Source organism: Triturus cristatus, chromosome 11 (genome assembly GCF_964204655.1).
Source record: "Triturus cristatus chromosome 11, aTriCri1.1, whole genome shotgun sequence".
Lineage (NCBI taxonomy): Eukaryota > Metazoa > Chordata > Amphibia > Caudata > Salamandridae > Triturus > Triturus cristatus.
This window is the reverse complement of record NC_140594.1, coordinates 437,668,251-437,683,970: the sequence shown is the minus strand read 5'-3', so window position 1 is coordinate 437,683,970 and position 15,720 is coordinate 437,668,251. Positions and strand designations below refer to the sequence as shown.

The following is a 15,720-nucleotide window of genomic DNA, read 5'->3' as shown; positions in this document are numbered from 1 at the left end:
CCTTACGCAGAGTAATGAGCGTATTTACTCAATAGGGCGAGGGCCACAGATAATCAGGGCAGTTTTTAGATATCTCGACCTACCTTCACCATGGAAAAGATTAAGGTGAAGGAGAGCCAGAACAGTTGATAGTTGCCATGGGACTTGTTGCCATCAGACAACTGGGCCATCTGTCAGCTCTTCCCGCCTCCATCACCTTTGCTAATAGGAAGGTGAAGGAGCCCAAGGGCAAATGTCAGCTGTTTAGGCACTTCATCAATTAGTTAGAATAAAAGTGTTACAACAGCTGCTGTTAGCAGCTGCTGGAGAGCTTGTTTTTCAGGAATGCCAATTTTACCGGCCCCCACCCTTGGACAAAGCGGAAGTGGGCATGCAAGGACCCTCCTCAGGAGGAATGGAACACATATCCTGCCCCATGCTTGGGCAAAGTATGGGCCACATTAGTACCCCTCATGCTTGAACGGGGGGTTGAACAAAGACCCCACACCTCTTACCCTGCTGTTGGAGACAAAGCATAAGGCCCCAAAAAAGACCCTCGACAACTTTGGGAAAAGGTGGGGTGCATAAAAGGTAGGGTGCAGGTGTGGGGGCTGGACACAACCTTATCTAAGGCAGGAGAGAACCAACACCTGTGCCCATCAACTAGGCCAAGGAGGAAGGTAACGATTTTTTTTGTAAAAAATTGCCCTTGGGGAAGACGGCAATTAGTGTAGAGCAGTGGTTCCCAAACTGGGGTCCCTGGACCCCTAGGGGTCCGTGGCATATTCCCAGGGGGTCCCCAGGCAGCAGTTTTAAAAGCACTGCAAAGTTCCTTGTATAATCAACAGTTTTCAAAGCACCAATAAAAGTTTCACGATAACTCCGGTGATTAATGTACCTGCTGGAGAGAGAGATGGTAGTTTTGTCTATTGGCAGCTTTGACTCCTCTAAGGAAGCGCAGAGGTTTAATATGCCTGCTGCAAAGAACATGTACCATGCATTTAAAAAACAATATTTTATGTACATAGCTCAGTGGGTTACGGCTTTTGTCACTGTGCTTCTGTTGTTATTGTGAAGTTCATAAGTTACAACCGTAAACTAACACAGTGAGCTATGAACTGCCATCAAAGAGCTGCATTCAAACTGCATGGTACAAGATAGTAAGTTATGTTTTCTCTCTGTCTTTCACTATCCTGATGCTGCTAATAAAGGTTTATTTGGGTAGAAATAAATTCTTATTATTAATGTCAATGCTAACCACTGTTATGTTATGAATCCTGAGTTTGTGCTTCTCCAGACCAAGCACTCTTAAAAAATGCCTACCAATATAGATGACATGAATCCCACACCTTGAAGTCCCCTTTGCCTTATGTAACATTTTCTATACACTGATTTGCACATGTATGATTCGTCTCTGCCCTACACTGGTATGAGAGATGCTATGAAACAAATGCAATACATGTGACAGAGGAGCTATGGAGAGATAAGAGGCACTGTTGGAAGGTGATAGTGAGGGAATCATTGAGGAGCCCCAACAAAAGATCGTTGTATCCTGCTACACAGAAAGGTCATCATTTACTATGCTTTAAAAGCGAATACAATTCTATATATAATGACAAATGTATGTGAAATGCACAGTTTTCCAAATTTTCCTGGGGGGGTGGGGAGACAGCCCACCAAAGCTCCCTTTGTAGTGGTCAGGGTCACTCGCTACACTTGGTGCGCACAGTGGAGGGACTGTTCTGACAACATTTGCGAGGGCTGCCTTGGGTTTCCAGTATGGCCCTGCCAGAAGCAGGAGCCTCCTACCGCAAAATAAAAGCAAACATTGAAAAGTTAGTCGCCGAGGTGCAGCTCCAACCTTCCCATTAAAATCTTTACATTTTTGCCAATTTTTTCAATATAAAAGAATGAAATCTTTGGCTATTAGAGTATTTGTTTGGTACGCACTTATTTGTGTATTTTTCACGGACTTCTGTATTAATGTCTGAAATTTAAATAGTAGAAATTGCTTGGGGGTCCCCGGCTTCCAATAGTGACTTACTGGGGGTCCTCAGGAGTCAAAAGTTTGGGAACCACTGGTGTAGAGAACTCTGAGAGATTAGGAAAACATTCAGCAAAACAAAACATTAATACGTCTGAAAATATTTTTTGTATGTAAATTTTACAATGGAGCACTTGTCCAGACCTCCACTGATAAAAAAAATGATTTATGGAAGCCCTATAACAGCTGCACTGTTGCCCTGATAGTAACTACGAACAGAGTATCCCAGCAGCTCAGCCACTACTATTTGGCAAAATGATTCTGTCGGACACAGGTACCAGATGCCCAGGCACAGTGTTTGAAAGCACAAAGTAGGCTCCAGGGCAGGTGCCAGCTGACTGCCACTTACATTTTGATTTTATTTGAGATCAATGTACTCTCACCCAACAGCAAGTTGGGTGTGTGCTAACACCTCCCACCGGTAGTTGCAAACAAAGACCTCCACTCTTGGGCAAGGTGTGGGGCATGGTGGACCACATAAATATATCACCTTGGGCACAGTGAAGAGGAGACCATGACATTTGGGCAAGTCAGCGGGACACTAAGATCCCCACTAGAAAAGGTAGGGGCTACCACAAAAATATTTACTTCACAACTTTATTAAGAAATCACAGATATCACAAAAATGGGTAAACAATTTGGTCTCTAGAACCTATTTCAACACTCATTCCTGCGACAGTGAAGTGCTTGTAAGGTCCTCAGACTAACAAGGTACGGTAATCAACAAGGAATCCGAACAATTGGCTGCAAACCTTTCAGGGTGTTAGATTATTCTACATGAATATCGGAAATTCTTGAAAGAAATGTAACTTAACCATACCATAATGGTTAATTGCCACAATCTTCAATACTTCAGCCAACAGAACATAATCTGTAATAATAAATGGGTATCGTTTTCTAAACAGTTCAAGTACATAGGTTTTCATAAACAATTACATCACTTCGATATGTGTGCTCTACAGGTCTCCTTTCAAACGCTCTATAAAGTACAAATATTTCCAGTATATAGCTTTTCCTTTCCTGCCACAGGCATCTCCCAGACCAGCACACTGAAATTCCTGAAGAAACTGCTATCAGAGCACCTAAAAGAAGTTGTTCCTGGTATGTGACAATGATTTACACGATTGAGGTCGGCCCTAAATTCACTTGCTTCGCTGTCCTTCACCCTATTAATTATACCTAGAATAGTTGGAAAAACACTTAAAAATAAACCTATGAGCACTGATCAGACCAAGCTCTGGGGGAAAAACGGAACGAAAACCAGATTTCCTCCTACTTTGCCATGTAACCTGTCGTGTCCTCTGGGCAACAATTCGGATTACAAAACTATAATAAATAAATGCATGACCACAAATACATACGAATGGTTCCCAATGTCCTTTCTTGAACATGGGAGTGAATGGTGGTTTCCACTATTCAATTGTACGGAGATAGAGCGAAGGACTCGAATACATTCCAACTGAAAAGAATACAATCCAGATCTTTCAACAACCTTGGCACGCATGAGGTACACTGAACAAAGGTACTAAGAGTTTTCCACAAGTATTACACAACTAAAGCCCTCGGTCTGGTCAACTTTTAGGCTTACTAATTGTGAAGCACCTCAAGAATGACAATCTAAAAAACACTGGTTCTATTTGTAGTTTGTTGTGTTGCACCATAAACCAACATCTCTGGTTGATAAATGTGCCATAAATAAAAAGAAATAAATCAAACGAAGATAATTCAATCTTCTTTAACCAGCCTGTTAAAGGGAACTCTATGTCAAGACCACATAAGCAATTTAGCGATCCCTCCCAATACACCCTGAGTGGCACAATGCCAGCGGTATCCACTCACCGGAAACATTTTGAAAAGCTGCAACCTGTATGCCGTCCATCCCTTCTTCGATTTGTAAACGGGCAAAGGCAACTTCACGTTTCTGGCGTACTGGGAGAACAACAATACCAGGAAAATGGTCCTAGAAAAATGGAAACAAAGCAAGTCTTTTACAATACTACAAGGGAAACCTTTTCCAAAGTCAGACACCGGCAGTTTCAAACAAAAGGATAATAATATTTATACAGTGACTAGGAACAAACTGACCACAACAGATGTCAGCTCTGCACACAGCAGACATCCTGCAAGTGAAGACTAAGTAATGCTCTAATAATATTAACTCGTCGTGTGGTGAAGACAACAAAATGAACTGTTTTCGGCTCCTAAATCAAATGTTTTCTCACCACACTCGAGGATACTCATTTTAGCAGCCTTAGTTGGCAGTGAGGCTTGGTTGAGCCTTCTGGGTTTCCAACCAGCAACGTGAAGGTTAAGGCGTCGCTTCAGTGGGTTCTCACCCAGCTTAGCTTCTCTGCTAGCAGCCAAACAGGAGTGAGCGTCAGCACTCTCACACACCTAACCCGAGCTAATCGTTTGGAGACCGTCTGAAGGAAGCACCAAGATTAATGCCTCGCTTCCCAGGACACATTGTCTTGAAAGCTGTGAGAATACACAGTCTCACTGGTAATGTATTGTGCAAATCTAGGCACCTCGCTGACGGGTGTATCTGTATCCATTTAAAGAGGTCACCTAAAATCTCTTTTCTGGTGGTAGCCGGCTATAGGGAATTAGTGACAGGAGAAACCAAATGGAATTCAACTAGAATAAATGTTTATATAAATCTGAATGATTTGGACAGGGTGCCACTCGGAAAACTAAATTCACTCCTTCTGGAATAGAGGGCAAAAATGATGTATCCACAACGGATGAGCCACTACAGTTTTATTTGATCTGTCAACTTCTCTGACATACACAAGATCGGAAGAGCGCAAGGAGCCATAGAAAGGTACTGCCCTCCTATCAACATTAATTAAGAGATAAAAAAAAGTGTCAGTCTGCCCCCCACCACCTCTACCGGAAGATACTCTGAGACTAGCAGATGAAATAGGCACACTCGTGCAATAAAATAAGGTGGCCTGGTTGATGTTATTTCAACCACTGACTTTTTAAACCCAAAGTAATACACTGCGTGAATTTTCGTGCTGCGTTCAATGCACAGCTCTGTACGACGATCATTTGCTTAATTTAAACGGCTGTGTTTATAAATTGCATTTCGTGACAAAAATCAGATACTGATCGTAATATATGGAATAATGTTTATTGTATATTCCAGGAGTCATCAAATACTTTTTTGTAGTTGATACAGTTGAGTTTGACTCATATGCTTATCACTTAATTTTAGAACTGCATCAATACATTCCCGGTAAAAGGCACCCTTTGCCAGGAGCTAGGGAAGTAAACTAATACAATGCATAAAAACGATAAATAAAGGGCGACTTGTAACACAATAAAAGTAACAAAGTAAACCACATTTATCATGCTTTTTTTGTTTCGATTGCACAGTCCCCACCTTGACAAACACGTTGCTTGGTGAAACATACCTTGCTTTAACACTAACTCAATGCTAAAATGCAAAACGCATCCACAGTGGACCGAGACTCCCTCAAACAAATATTTGCGAAACAAAACACTGAATAATATGTATACAATCTTAAATAGATGCTCCCTGAATTTCAACACAAACATTTTCGAAATGTATCAAACAACTAAAAGTGGAAGCAGCAATGGTAAAATGGTGAATCAAAAAAAATATTCTACAATCAACTTAGTAATCAACTCTTAAAGAATGGAATAATAAAATTGTCGCATTGACTTAAGAAATCAATGAAAGAAAGGTATGGAAATTCAAACGCCATAAAAACAAGGCATACCGATGAACAGACATATCCAAAGCAGCAGTCAACACACCACGACCCCCCCCCCCCCCCCCACCCCCCCAAAAAAATACACACGGAAGGAACCAGCATACCTGAAGAATAAATTCACAAATAACAAGGGTGAGATTGCATGAACTGCGACAAAACTATGGACTCTGCAACCTCCACATGAAATAAAGCTATACAACAGCACTAACAACAAACACATCAAACCCATATTCACATCAAACTGTGGCTTTGACCAGCAAAAATACTTTTTTTAAAGTACAGTCCAGCTAAACAACAAATCAGTTGTGATCAGTGGATAAAAGCGCTCAGAAGCCAAACCAAAGCCTACTTTTTTAAAATATAGTTTTTATTACGGTTTACAAGGACATGTATTGCATAAACATATAACCGTCAAAGCATTTACTCAGAGGGATATATTGTCCTACAATTCAATCAAGAACAGTTCCCCAACCCCCCCCAAACCCCCCCCCCCCCTCCAGCTGCTCTTCACAGCGGTCTCATTTGAGAAACAAACCTTATATTCGCTAGGATGTCACCCATCTTCCCCAAGGTCTTGAGCCTTCATCCATATGTTGCCCCTTTGGTAGCTTTTGAATGGATAGGTCCCCCTCCCAATGCGCCCCCCCCCCCACTATCTAACTTTCTTCGAACACAAGTGCGGGGTACGATCGCCTACCGTATCACCAGAGCCTCCCCCCCCCCCCCCCTCTCCCTCTCCTGCAGACCAGTAGTCACTCTCACCATTACTGTGCTCTCTACCGCGGCTCCGTCGGCAGGTTGCTCCTTTAGGTCAAGCCCTCAAACCATCCTCAATTTTGTGGTCTGTTCTGATGTTTTGCATGCATACTACCTCCGCTACTGCCCACTCAGACAATCCCAGAGCCAGTCCCCATATCTCGGGGGTTCTGCGCAAACCACTTGATAGCTATGCGGCGTTTCGCCAGCACCAAGTCGAGTGACACAAATTCCCCTGCTCATCTTATTGTTTTATTTTGGGGGGGGGGGGGGGGGAGGGGAGGGGGAGGAGGGCTACAACAAGCCCAGTAGGACCTGCTTAAGTGTATGCTGTACTTCCCAGCCCACGACCCTGTGAAATTGCTCTATTACCTCCAGCCAATAGGGTTCAAACAGTGAAGGACAATACTAGACTATGTGTAGGAAATTCGCCTCAGGTGTCTGACATCCGGCGCAGCTGTCACCCGGGTGCCATATATAGTATGCAGCGTTTTGGAGGACATGTAGGCCTGATGTGCATAGTTGTATTGTATCAGTTACAAAAAAAACGAGCATTACTGCTAACCGTCCTCACCTCTGCGTGTACTTCCCATTCTTTAGCAGTCATGTGCTCGTCAAGTACTTCCTTGCATTTCGCATGTATGCGGAGTGGTGTCACTGGGAGATCGTCACGCAATGCTCTGTAGACATTAGATATCAATCGTAATCCCTCCACCATGACGAGGAGCATATTCGGCGTTTGGGACTGCAGCAAGGCCTCTAGGAAGCATGGCCAGAACTCGCATGCCGTGGCTGAGATTTTCGAGGTCTGTAGGTACTGGCCGGGCCCCAGTGCAATGAAGTCAATGGCCTCATCTATCATAACATACCTGCCATCAGGGTAAATGTCGCCCAGAGTGTCACAACCTCCATCTTTCTATTTTTGTACTTGCATAGCCTCAGCCATCATGAAGAATGGCTGCAGGGACTGCAGTGGTATATCTGGTGCATACGGGGCTCGGTGTACAACTCGCACAATGCCATTTCCCAGATCCTACCCAAATGACGGATAACATATGGTGTGCCTGAAAGCACCCTCATGCCCCCCATCAACAAGGTGTCCCTCCATGGGTCTCGCGTAGCAACCCCTTCTCCCAGTATTGTCTGGATATAGCCAGTGAACAGCATGCTGGATATGTGCTGCTACATAGTATAAATCCAGATTTGGGACTCCCCCACTCGCTCCAGGTCCTAATGAGCGTGTTCAGTCTAAATTGCTTCTGCTTACTGCCCCAGAGCAGGCTTATATTAGTGAAATAACACTGGGGAATCTCATTAAAAGTGCTCTGCAAGGTGTAGAAGTCCCTGGGGAGCATGACCATCTTTACCAGTACGATTTTGCTGATTATGGACAGCGGGGGGGGGGGGTCCTTCCAGAACCTGACCGAGGCCCGCAGCCGCTTTCATCACCTTTCCTACGTTGAGGTCTAAGAATGTCTGCTCTGTGTGGGCCACTCTGATCCTCAAGTATCTCACATTGTAGGTTTTCCAGGGGTGACCCACGCCCCTCAGCTGGGATCCCGACCAGTGCTCCAACAGGAACAGATTAGATATGTGTTGATTAGCACATAGTCTCGACACCTTTCTGAACTCTCGCATCACTGTCAGGAGGATGGGGAAAGAATGCTCAGGTTGCCTCAAATACATTAAGGTATCGTCAGCGTGTAAGGAGACCACATGTGTGGTCTCCCCCACGCAAACTCCCAGGGACCCAGTGCCAGCCGTAGCATAGCCACCACCGGCTCCATTGCAGGGCAAAGAGCAGTGCTAACAATGGGCACACCTCTGAACAACTGGAAACTGTCTGAGACCATCCCGCCCACCCGTATCGCAGCCCTCGGATTAGTGTAGAGTAATTTAACCCTTTACATATGTGGGTCCGAGCACTACTTTCTCAAGCACCAGTCAGAGATATCCCAGTCCACCGAGTCGAACGCTTATTCGAGATCAACAAACGGCAGGGAGTAGGCATCCTCCTTCATCTGTGGGGTGTGGTAAACATGTGATAGGCGTCTGTTAGACCGGTCATCCATATCAGTGCTAAAGTGCATGTGCCTCTCCCCTAAAAATGGTGACATTGCTGTATACAAGATTGGTATATTTAGTTTACTTATAGGTCTCTTGTAAAGTTATGTACCATATACCCAGGGCCTGTAATCTAAATGCTACTAATGGGCCTGCAGCACTGGTTGTTCCACCCACACGACTAGCCTTTTAAACCGGTCTCAGGCATGGGTGTGCAGTTTGTAAGTTTTACATGAGAAGGTAGTGACAAACTACTGAATTCGGTTTTCACTACTGTGAGGTCTACTCCTCTCTCAGGTTTGCTTTGGGAATTCCTTAATACACTTTTAATCTGGAATTCCTCATTAGAAAGGAGTAGCTGTGTCATATTTCATATCTTGGGAATAGTAATGAAAATTAATCTTTAGTGGTACAAATGGATTTAGCATTACTAATTTATAAATGACAATTTTAGAAAGCGGACACTTCTCTGCTCTTAACTTAGCTCTGAGTACCCGCAGCCTGTCTCCACTACACATCTGGGATGGGTGACAGCTACACTTTGTGCATTCCCTCCAGACAACCACAAAAACAGGAAGGGTTGGCATGACAGAACTCACCTGCATTCAGAACAGGAACATAGAGGTAGAGATGATACTTACAACTGATTACTGGATTAATTCCTTCATAGGTAATGCATTAATTACCAGCGGCAATATGCAACTTCCTAGCATCCCATAATAGTGCACTAAACTTATGAACATGACACACAATACCCGTGGGAATCAGTGATTGACAAATTGCATGTGCAGAGTACAGTGCTTAAACTGTGACTTACAGAATTTTTTTTTATAGAAGTTTGACAAAACCCCATAAAGAAAGCAGAGTTTATCATGCTGTCATCAGAAGCACACAGGAATGTACTGGCAAAGACCATACGTCTGGAATGAAAGCTACATTTATTATGTCGATTTTGTAAATGATAGCAATGCTGTTGAAAGGAAAGTGATTTGTGATAAAGTCAGCCATGTACATACACCAAAATAAAATCTTAATTGCAAAACATGTTACGACATTTTAAAGCATTGGCGTTTTAAAGCATTCTCTTTGCATCCTGTTCACCTGCATTAAGAAACCTGTTCCCTCCTCGGTGTACACACCGGCCGAGAAGTCACAGTCCGCCATGGCTTCAGAACTTTTCTCTACCATCAAAGTAGCTGGTCTGTCTACACATGACAGGCTCTCTCTCGAGGGCGACATCACGGTGACGGAAATCCAGAAGGCCATACAAGACTTGCGCTCTGGTAAAGCCATGGGACCTAATGGGCTCCCAATTTAACTTTTCAAGCCAATGGCATTCAAGCTCTCCCCGCACCTGTTAAGCATGTATATGGAGAGTTTTGACACTGGGGTATTACCCCCTGAAGTCAAGATGGCTTCCATTGTGGTAATACACAAACCAGGCAAACCCGCAATGGACTGCAAATCCTATTGTCCGATTTCCCTCCTCACAGCAGAGGCTAAAATTCTTGCCAAGGTATTGGCCAATAGGCTTCTCCCGTATTTGACCGGATTGGTACACCCTGACCAGTTCGGGTTCATGCCAGGCCGCAATACTGCCTTAAACCTACGCCGTCTGAATGAGGTTTTGGGACGAATCGACACCATAAAGGAAGATGCCATTTTGCTGTCATTTGACATAACAATGGCTTTTGACACCATTGAATGGGAGTTCTTATTTGCGGTTTTGGACCGGATGGGGTTTGGCCCCAAATTCATTAAATGGGTTAGACTCCTTTATTCCCAGCCGACTGCGCAGGTGGTGGTCAATAACCATGTGTCAAAAGCGTTTCCGCTGCAATGGGGTACCAGGCAGGAATGCCCCCTGTCACCCCTTCTTTTCGCGCTGGTTCTTGAACCATTGGCGGTTTGGATCAGGGGAGATCCAATGATTAGAGGGCTGCAATGGACTGACTACCAAGAAGACCGTATTTCCCTATACGCAGACGACATCCTCCTTTACCTAGCCTCACCAACGCGATCTCTCATCAAGCTCTAAATATTTTCCGGGTATTTGGAACCCATTTGGGATACATGATTAACTGGTCCAAGTCGCAGTTGTAAGTCCTTTGGGGTGACCCACCACGTAACCCTAGGGGCTACAACATACCAGTGGCTTCACAGGGTTTTAAATACCTCAGCATTTTTATCACCCCAGACCCGGTTATGTTTCATGAGTCTAACCTGCTCCCACCATTGACCCGCCTCCGCTCTGACGTTAAGCACTAACATTCTCTTCCCCTTACTCTCCTGGGACGGGCAGCCCTTTTAAAAATGCTGGCGCTACCGCGCTTTCTTTACGTGTTACAGAACTCCCCCACCACGATCCCTGATATTTACTTTACTGGATTGGAGGCCACTGTGCGGGAACTGCTTTGGGAGGGATGTGCCCCACGGATCGCCCTCAATAAGCTGACGATGGGGTGGTATGATGGGGGCATTGCATTGCCCGATATTAAGTTAGTAAGTTATACTATCAAGCCTCTCAATCGATCGCCATCAACAAGTGGGTACATGGCGAGCATGATGACCCGAACTTTCGTACTGACCGCTGGCTCTTGAGTAACTGTGGTTATAATCGGGCCCTCTACACAAACACACGCAAACTTCAACTTACCGGGCCCACGGCGCGTACAGTAGAGACCTGGCATGGGATCTACAAGAAATGGAGTTGGCATAACACCCACCAAGGCCACCCCACTCTGGGAGCCCGACATGTTGGGCCAACTTAGTCAGTGCCCTGGATTCGATGAGTGGGACATGATAGGGATCTCGTCAGTGGGCGACATGTGGGTGAAAGGTAAGCTAGCAAAATTTGAAGATATGCAGGCTAAATACCACTCAGCTCGTACAGAGGCTTACAGACACCTACAGATTCGCCACGCAAATGCTGCTGCCCTGCCTAAAGAGGGCCCTCTGGCTACATCCACCCCGCTGGAGGATAGACTGCTACTCGACCCCATGCCATCAAAGGCCATATCCCTCACATACAAGAAGCTTCTAAACAACGGACCTGACCCCATGACCCGATTACGCCAGCGCTGGGGGGTGGATCTGGGGGGGAGATCGAGGATGAGGACTGTAGTGATGCCCTGGTGTCCCCTAGGGAGGTGGCCATTCCCTTGCGCCTGCGTTTGGTACAACTGAAAATCCTACATCGCGTTTATTTTGACGCGCACACACACACTCTTTAAAATGGAAAGAAGACCTGACCCTCTGTGCCTCTGGCGCTGTAATATGCCAGGCACCTTCTTCCACATATTGTGGGAATGTCCCAAAATGCAAACATATTGGGGGAACATTACGAAGCAGATGTGGTAAATCTTTGAAGGCTACTCCCCGGCTCGGTCTACTCAACATGTGGGACGCTACGGATCTTACACAAGCAGAACAGGCTTGGGCTTCGATTGGGTGGTCACTTGCGAAACGCACTATTGCGCAGAAATGGGGAGTAGAGACGGCCCCATGCCGGAGGGATTGGGCTATTGACATGGACAGGGCAATGATTTCCGAAAAAGACGCTTTCAAGCACAGAGGGTGCCCCAAAAAATGGGATCATAAGTGGGGGAGGTGGACCAAATACAGAGGTGACTTGTGTATCCCCAACCATCGAGCTACGGCGAGATGGACACCTCCTGCTGGAGGTCTCCAGATATGAAAACACACACCCGCACTGATGTGAGCATCATGCTTGCTCCATTGAATGTCAACGAAAGGGAGGGGACTCTTTATTGTGAATGATTATGTGCCCGGGTGCGGATTGCGACCTAACAGATATGTTATTCACACTTGTGTGGGGTGGCAGGGTGGTGGACTGTACTCAAGTCGTACTGTGTAAGTTGTATTTGCCATGTTTTAAAAGTGGACCCATATACCAAATTACCCAAGTAATGTACTATGTCTTTTTTCTTTTGCTTAATAAAAATTGTTTATTTAAAAAAATTTTAAAAGAAGAAACCTGTTCCATTATTTATGCTATGTAACGGTTGAAATCCATAACTATCATAATAATGGTAACATACAAAGTACAAAAGCAAATAGCACATTAAGAAAAGCAAAAGAGTTTAAATAGGATCTCATGTATTGTAATGCAAACCGTTCATAGGAGGTGGTATGATAATCCAAACAATCAAGAGCATGAAGTACTCATCTGGGCGGAGCCAAAGGTTACTCTAGGTACATTTTAAAGAATTTATGAGAACAGATATTTTGACAACTGCGCTGTCCAAACAGGTCTTAAGAAGAAAATAGGAACCTACATTAAGGGTATAGGGTAGCACTTTTATTGTACAGACATGTCACATCTGGTAGTGACCCTTATACCGATATGTATATCCAGCTAAATGTATGACAATATTTGAAAAAAATTCAAAAGATGTGGAAACCGTTAAAAAGATACAGCAGCACATGAGCCCTGCGGCAGAAGATGGGAACAAATGTATTGTAATCTATTTGGGCGATAACGGGTGAGCAGACAAATTCCTTTAGCTATAGGTTATTTGTAATATGTTCATGAGATGGGTGATCACTTCACTGGAATGGGTAATTAGGCAATGGGGACTAAGATGATTTTGGCTTCATTTATGAACGGATGGTGGAAGAAATTAGATGTGGAGATGTGACAGAGGGCTAAGGTTTAAAGTGAGAAGAGGAGGGGGTCAACAATAGAATTGTAAGAATACTATCTGCCTTCCTAATCTCGCATAATTATACGAACTTCTAAAAATTACACTATTAAGAAACACTGCAATTTTAAGTCTAGGTCACAATCATAGCATGAGAGAATAGGAACAATGCAAACCAACAGAATGCAAGTGGCTACTGCTCATCTCTCAAAACAAATGTTGAGCAGGACAGGAACACCCGAAGCTCAAGCAGACGAACATGGCTCTACAGCATGATATAGGCTAAGGAACACTTTGAGGGATACGAGTCACAGATAAATGAGAAGCAATGCTGTTGTTTATTTGTAAGCTGACAACCCCTGCATCTAGAAGCAAATATGACTCAAAGCTCCTCCGAAAACGTCTTGAAGCACAATCTGTTTCAAAAGTGCTGCTCATTTATAAAGTTAAATTCACTTCCAGACCGAGTTTTCCACCGCTTGCATTTAATTAGTCATGGATTGCAGGCAATCTCTGAACTGAAGCAGCTAATTACTGCAATTGTGCAACAGGCAAGCCTTAAAGCAGTCATTAGAAACTAATTACACCATAGTAGACAACATTGACGTGGGCTGCCTGATCTCCAATCTCCTAAAATTACACATCGCAACAAACTGAATATTCCCACTAGAACATATGTAAGTTTAGCAGCAAAAACACTGAGGCTTGCAGAAAGATAGAGTACAGAAATATCAATATAGAGAGATAAAGCACTGTGGAGCTTTGGAATACTATTACCACACAAAACAAGCGTAGCGTTATGGAGGCTAAATGTTAGAGCCTCTATGTTCCGGATTCCTGGACTAAACCGTGATCCTATTACAAATGAAACATACCTGGTTTCAAGCAAAGCAGGACCATTTGAATATTTTTAAACATTTACCGGAACACCTAACCCCCGCATGACACCCCCCTCGGTGTCATGCTTTATCATCTTGCGCCTGTCAAATAATCCATAAAATGGGGAGAGGAGTTGGCCCAACGGCTAGGGCGCTCGACCTCGGACCTGGGTTCGAGTCTCGGTAATGGCGCTCAGCATCCTGTGATTCTGGCCAAATCACTTAATCTCCCCGTGCCTAACAAAGAATGAATGTGTGTCCTAATGTAACATAACTGGTGCTATGTAAAGCGCTCCGATACCTGATTGGATTCGGGTCAAGTTCGCGCTATATAAAACTCTGGAAAAAAATAAAAATCCTCATTTGGCAGGCGAGCCCTCAGTTGTATTCAGGGTACTTGCATGGATATAGGGTAAAGGATGCAGACAAAGAAACAAATCTAAAAATCCAGATCACATGCTCGAAGAAACTAGCCTCTTTAATAATGGAGTGGCGAAGAGATGATTAAAACTAGGCATGGGACGCAATAGGAGAATCTTATTGCTCCTGTGTCCAGCAAGCCAACATGTTTCAGCCCTACACCTGGCCTATGTAGGTTAGAAGCTTTTCAGAGGACCGGGATTCTTGTATTTCCCTATATTAAGTCCCTGACTTCACGCACACAACCACACATTTAGTACCCTGCTACTATTTCGGCTGGACAGTGAAGTATTCACTTCTCAATCAGTGTACGTGAGGTTCCGTACATAAACCTACGAAAAGAAAACAAATTCAAAATGTTTTGTGACATATTAACACAGACTTACAGTAAATGAAAGACAGACACAAGAAACGTAAGTAAGGGAGGCTGGTCTCCTCGAAGTAACATGCTGTGTCAGCTGTGTGTAGACTGCAAGCATAGGAGCATCCATTTTTAACACATCATAATGTGACGTTCACTGCAAGCCAAGCTTGTGATCACACTTGCAAGTATATAACCTGCACATACACCAATTCATCATCCTACCCTCACTTTGGGAACTTCTGACCTCATGGAGGAGTGAACGAAGGAAGCCTTGTAGTCACACACTGTGGGCGAATTGTCTGTTATGAAGCTTACTTGGTAAGAAAGAAATCACGGGGTCCCGACTGGGGGAAGTCACTTACTTCGTTTAAGGTCTCTCCCTGTGTCTCAAACCTATATGGCATTTCTTCTTCTTCATGGAGAGGATGGGAAGTGTTTCTTGATGGCTTAAGAAAGCGGTGTGGGGCGCCTATAGGCCTCGTCACCAGTCGTTGGCTTAAGGATCATGGGAATCGTTGTCACAAAGTTTTATGCTTGGGTATCGCCTGCGTGTTGTGTCCAGTAGTCATGGGAGTTGGGGATTATTGGTCTGGCGCGTGTGCGTTGGCCTCATTTTGTGCGCTGGAATCATGGGAGTTGTAGTCCCATGATATGGCGATTACGCGTCAGCCACAGTTCTTGCACGATGTGAGCTGTGTGTCAAGTTAAGTTTTGTTTTTAAGTGTAGTCAACAATAAGTGTTAGGAATAGTTACCACAAATTATTCTGCGGGGTTTATGTAGTTTGTAGGCTGGTTAATTATCATATA

At 44.3% G+C, this 15,720-nt stretch overlaps 1 protein-coding gene across 2 annotated transcripts in view; it reads right to left on the bottom strand.

Moving 5' to 3' along the window:
* Nucleotides 1-15,720, bottom strand: part of SLC23A2 (solute carrier family 23 member 2) — an 833,120-nt gene that overhangs the window by 170,534 nt on the left and 646,866 nt on the right. For both annotated transcript variants that reach the window (XM_085636370.1, XM_085636369.1), the window contains one exon: nucleotides 3,863-3,983. In XM_085636370.1, the coding sequence (XP_085492496.1) occupies nucleotides 3,863-3,983 (121 nt within the window). The remainder of the gene's footprint in view (nucleotides 1-3,862; nucleotides 3,984-15,720) is intronic.